This window comes from Ceratosolen solmsi, unplaced genomic scaffold, assembly GCF_000503995.2.
Source record: "Ceratosolen solmsi marchali unplaced genomic scaffold, CerSol_1.0 scaffold47, whole genome shotgun sequence".
Classification (NCBI taxonomy): Eukaryota; Metazoa; Arthropoda; class Insecta; order Hymenoptera; family Agaonidae; genus Ceratosolen; species Ceratosolen solmsi.
Window position 1 is genome coordinate 1,904,930 of NW_011948419.1, and position 5,000 is coordinate 1,909,929.

The following is a 5,000-nucleotide window of genomic DNA, read 5'->3' on the forward strand; positions in this document are numbered from 1 at the left end:
ACGAGCGAGGGAGAACGAAGAGGATATTCGAGGACAAGCGCAGGAATCTCTGCGTCGTAGAATGCTGGAGCTGGAGTTGGTACCCGAAAGGTCCCTCGGCTGCGAGCAGTGGGAATTTATTTTAGGCAAGTCTCGCGTGCACGATGACGTGCTGCTGCATACATCTCTTACGAGTAATATTACCCGCTTCTCCATCCTTTCGCTCATTTCGCTTTATCTTTCCTTTTCTTAATTTTGTGCGGGGGTGGGTTAGGGTGGGTGGGAGGCGGGATGACTGAATGACGCAGTCTCTGCCTCTCACGGGGTTAAATTTTACGAGTTTTTGGCAAGAATTAGTGGTGTACGTGTAAGAATAATCGTAAAACGGAGAGCTGAGAATTTGATCTCGTTTGAGGGTGTGTGGCGGTGGGAGGTAAGGAGGAAACGTTCGGTGAGAGGGAGAGAAAAAAGATAGAGAGAAAAGTTTATTTTGACAAACCGCATGTAAACAAAGGCTGACGTCCGGTAAATATACAACAGCACTCGTTATGTAATTTTTCGCGCGAGCTAGTTTCATCGGAGATTTTGAGGAAACGCAGTTTAGACAGACATAAAGACAATGAGCAATTGTCGTTTGATGTATGATTTATTTAATGTTAATTGAAGTTAGACTGCTTATACGAGATCATTTAATGAATGCTTAACGATTGTGACGTTTTATTGAATAAATAGTTGTAAAAATATTAAAATGAATAAGGTTTTATATTTTTATTGACATATTTATTTGTATTAATTTTATAAATAAAGGAGTAATTTTAAATGTCTGCTGACACAATATTAAAGTTTAAATTATATCTTGGCATAGCAGATCTTTAGTATCGGCTTGGTAATGTAATTTTCAATGATTTCTCCAAAAAGTAATGATACATTAACAATTCTAATGTTTGATTGTATTTTCAATATATTTACTTAACCGTTCCTCTTCATTCGTATATACAATAATACTGGGAAGATAATGTAAAATAATTCATTACGATTATCAAATACTATTAATTTTTCTAAAACTAATGTGCAATAAAGAGATTCATTGTATTACAGTGGTCCAGTGATTAAATTTAATATTGAATTGTTAAGATACAGATTAGACTTAAGATTGAAAAAATATTTTTAAAGTATATAAATTCCAGTCATTGGAATAACATTTGTTTTTTTAAATTCAGTCAAGCAGTACAAGTTTACCTAGATATTAATTTACCTCATGTTGGATTAAGTCTGATATTTAATCCGATTATGCAAAGTCTTATGATTATTGAAATATATAATATAAAACTAGCAAAGTTAAATATCGTGGCTCATCTCTCAATTTTCCACATGTTTTTGTCATCCTTATATTAAAATTGAAAATATCTTTATCAAATAAATTAAATAAATTAAAGTATCAAAACTCAGTCCAGTGTGGGAACTAATTGAAACGGATGTTTTTATTGGAATGGAATTTTAACTACAATACATCATCCATTAGAATAAATTAGGTTATTATTTTTTCAACTTTCTTTTCTTGTAATGCAAATAGGAATTGTAATAAAATGAATTTATAAATAAAATCAGCGTATTTTATTACTATTATATTATATATTATGACGATTTATCCTGATTAATTTTAATTCTACATCTATTGTTGTAATAATTAATGAGCATTAGTTGTAGAAAGCCATATTGTTATACATAGTTTTAAATTATAAATAAAAAAGAACAATAATACTCAATCATCCCATTGCTTTTGCAGGTATGCATTTTTCTCAGTCTGTATCAATAATACAGTCACAAGTGGGCATTATAAGGGGAGTACAAGTTCTTTATAGTGATACGGTAGGTGATAAATATGCATTATTAAATTATATTTAGTGATTTATATTAATAAAGCTATTCTAAGCTAATCGAAATCTACTAACTCAATATATATATATATATATATATAAAGATTTGCTTATAAAAATAATTCTTTATGTATCTATCTATATCTATATATATACGTACGTACATATATACATATAGATGTAAACTTATTTGAATTTATATTTTTAATAATTTGTAACACTGTGTTAAGCATTTATATTTTCTTTAGCAAATGAATAAATTTATATAAGTTTTGAGCTTATGAAGATGTTCATCATAATTACATAAAAAAATATTTATAATATAATATAAACATGATATTATATTTTTATATTTAAGTGTATATTTTATATTTTAAAGAAATGCTTATGAATTTATAAGGTTTTTCACATCATTATTACACTAGAATATGTAAGAACTCAAAGACTTTAATGATTTATAATTTTTTTCATTTCAATATAACATCTATCTAATATTTTTACAATTCCATTGGTTGCTTCTAATTCTTTTATATCAATTCTTCAATTCTTACAGAATCCATTAGAAGTAGATCTAGTAATTAATTTACCTCACGATGGAGTAAGGCTCATATTTGATCCAGTTGTGCAGAGGCTTAAGATTATTGAAATATATAACATGAAACTAGTAAAACTTAAATATTGCGGTTTGCCATTCAATTCTCCAGAAGTTTTTCCCTCCATTGAACAGATCGAGCACTCTTTTGGAGCTACTCATCCAGGTGTATATGATAGCGATAAGCAGGTAAGTTCTGCATTCTATTCACTGATATTTAATTTTAAATATTTTCTTTTAATATTAATAGTTCATGAATAAAATACTTACTTTTTATGAACGATTGTTGAATTTATTGAAATTTACTGTAATTATTTTATATTTATTGAATGTTATAGTTATATTTCTTCAAAATGTCAGTTATTCAAAGAAAATTTCTTCTATTTTGATACTCGATTGATTTATTATAATGATGTATTAATTATTAAAAGACAAACGTATAATATTTAACATTTATTTTTATATTTTATGTTTAGCATGTGCGAATGAAATAAAATATCTTTTCAATTGCTCTAGTTATATAGAGGCTTAGAGATAGTAGAATAAATTGTAAGCATTCAAGTGCTGTTTAATTTTAAACTAAATTGATATCTGATCTTTGATTTATTTAATAACATATGTATTAATTGAAATGGAAATTAGATTTTGTAGGTTTCATTTGATTTATGTTTAATCAAGTATAAGTTTTACTGGTTTAATTATATTGTTGTTGTTTTTTTTTTTTTGCACGATAGTAGTATACAGATATTTAAAGATTTAGCGATTGAATACAAATATATTATAAGATATTGATATATATCTCTTTCATAAATATACAATTCTTAATTATTATAACATCTAATCTATTAAATCAATTTTTACTTTAGGTTTTCGTGTTAAATTTTAGAGGTTTATCATTTTATTTTCCAATTGACTCAAAGTTTCAACCGGGTTATGCACATGGCTTGGGTTCATTGCAATTTCCAAACGGAACTTCTCCACTTGTAGCAAAAACAGCCATTTACATGGGTAATATGGCAGCTGGAGGCTCAAACAGCGACGAACATTGTTTAAAGACTCCACCGCCGTCATTACCATTGGTAATTACAATAGTTCTTGTATAATTTTAATTAAAAAAACAAATTAATACTAATCAATTTTAATAATAGGTTTGCTATCATAATAATCTTTATTTGGAGAAGGCTGAGGTTGTTCGGGATAAAACTTGGACTAAAGGTATTAAAATGCATCTTTTTACCGAAGGTAGTTCAGCAAGTAGAGTACTTCTCGAGCCCAGAAAATATAATCTTACTAAAGAGGTTGGTAAAAGAGAATTAGATTTCATCGATTATTAAATAAAGATATATAAATAAGTTATAGTGGACTATTATATGGTATATTAATGGAAGGTATTAATATCTTTATTTTAGTATAACATTAAAAGTAGTTCAAAAGCTTCAGAAAACGTGTAAATATATTATTGAATGTTAAATCTAAAAGGCTATTTATATTGTACGAAGATAACCTGTAAAAATATTAATTTTACTTTATTAATTCTTTATCAATGTTTCGATTATGTTTAAATTAGTAATTTTAATTTTGATGACTATCATGATCATATTTAGCTATTAATTATGAATAAGCAAGGAAATCAAAATATAATTAAGATTATTGAATAAAAGATAGTTTTCTTACAATATATTGTGCATATACTTTTATCAATGAAAATTTATTCATAACTGCCCACTTTTTTACTTTTTTATTTTGGTTACAATAAAAGTGAAAGGCACAAAGAATCCGAATTGTGTAACTATAAAATATTACCTATAATTAATTATGTAGTAAAGTTTCTAAATAAAATATGATTTTATGTAAATTATACAAACGTTTTGGTAAATTTATTGTTTTATAATAACTAGTTATGAATAATAAATTTAACAATAAAATATAATAGAAAAAAACAATAATATAAAAGAAGTAAAAATTAACAGAATCTAATTAATGTTTACATTTAGATTTGTTTACTTATTAATAATTGCTTTTGTGTAGGTATGGTTTGGTGATACATGTGAAGATGTTCTGAGTGCTCTAGGCGCACCATCTCGTGTTTTTTTTAAGGCAGAGGATAAAATGAGAATTCACAGTCCTCACGCTCATAAAAGAGATAAAATTAGGCGATCTGATTACTTTTACAATTACTTCACCTTGGGTTTGGTATGTATGAATTTTATGGCAAATCGTATCTTGTTGTGTAATATTTAGAATTATGTTTGCTAAGTTTCTCTTTATTATGATTAAAAGTCATTACATTTATAATACCTATTTTTACAAAAGTTTTTTATATTAATTTTATTGTAATTTAATTTGTATTTATAATAAGAAAAAAACACAGAAATTAAGGTATTAGTAATATTAATGTCGAATATAGGTTAAATTTGTATTTGCATTATGTAAATATTTTGATATTTTTTATGTAAATATTATGTTATTTTGATTGAATTGAATATCATAGTAATCCAAAATTTATTTCAAAAAATAATTTCATACACAATCATATATAATATTTTAACTAA

The 5,000-nt window shown here is 26.2% G+C and overlaps 1 protein-coding gene across 2 annotated transcripts in view; it reads left to right on the forward strand.

Annotated features, from left to right (window-relative positions):
- The window catches only part of LOC105360531 (UPF0183 protein CG7083), a 7,120-nt gene that overhangs the window by 731 nt on the left and 1,389 nt on the right, over positions 1–5,000 (forward strand). Inside the window, exons 2-7 of one of the 2 annotated variants that reach the window (XM_011497450.1) lie at positions 1–125; positions 1,766–1,848; positions 2,410–2,637; positions 3,315–3,527; positions 3,597–3,746; positions 4,477–4,641. In XM_011497450.1, coding sequence (XP_011495752.1) covers positions 62–125; positions 1,766–1,848; positions 2,410–2,637; positions 3,315–3,527; positions 3,597–3,746; positions 4,477–4,641 — 903 coding nt within the window. In that variant the 5' untranslated portion in view covers positions 1–61. The remainder of the gene's footprint in view (positions 126–1,765; positions 1,849–2,409; positions 2,638–3,314; positions 3,528–3,596; positions 3,747–4,476; positions 4,642–5,000) is intronic. The other variant, XM_011497451.1, reaches the window with a different exon arrangement.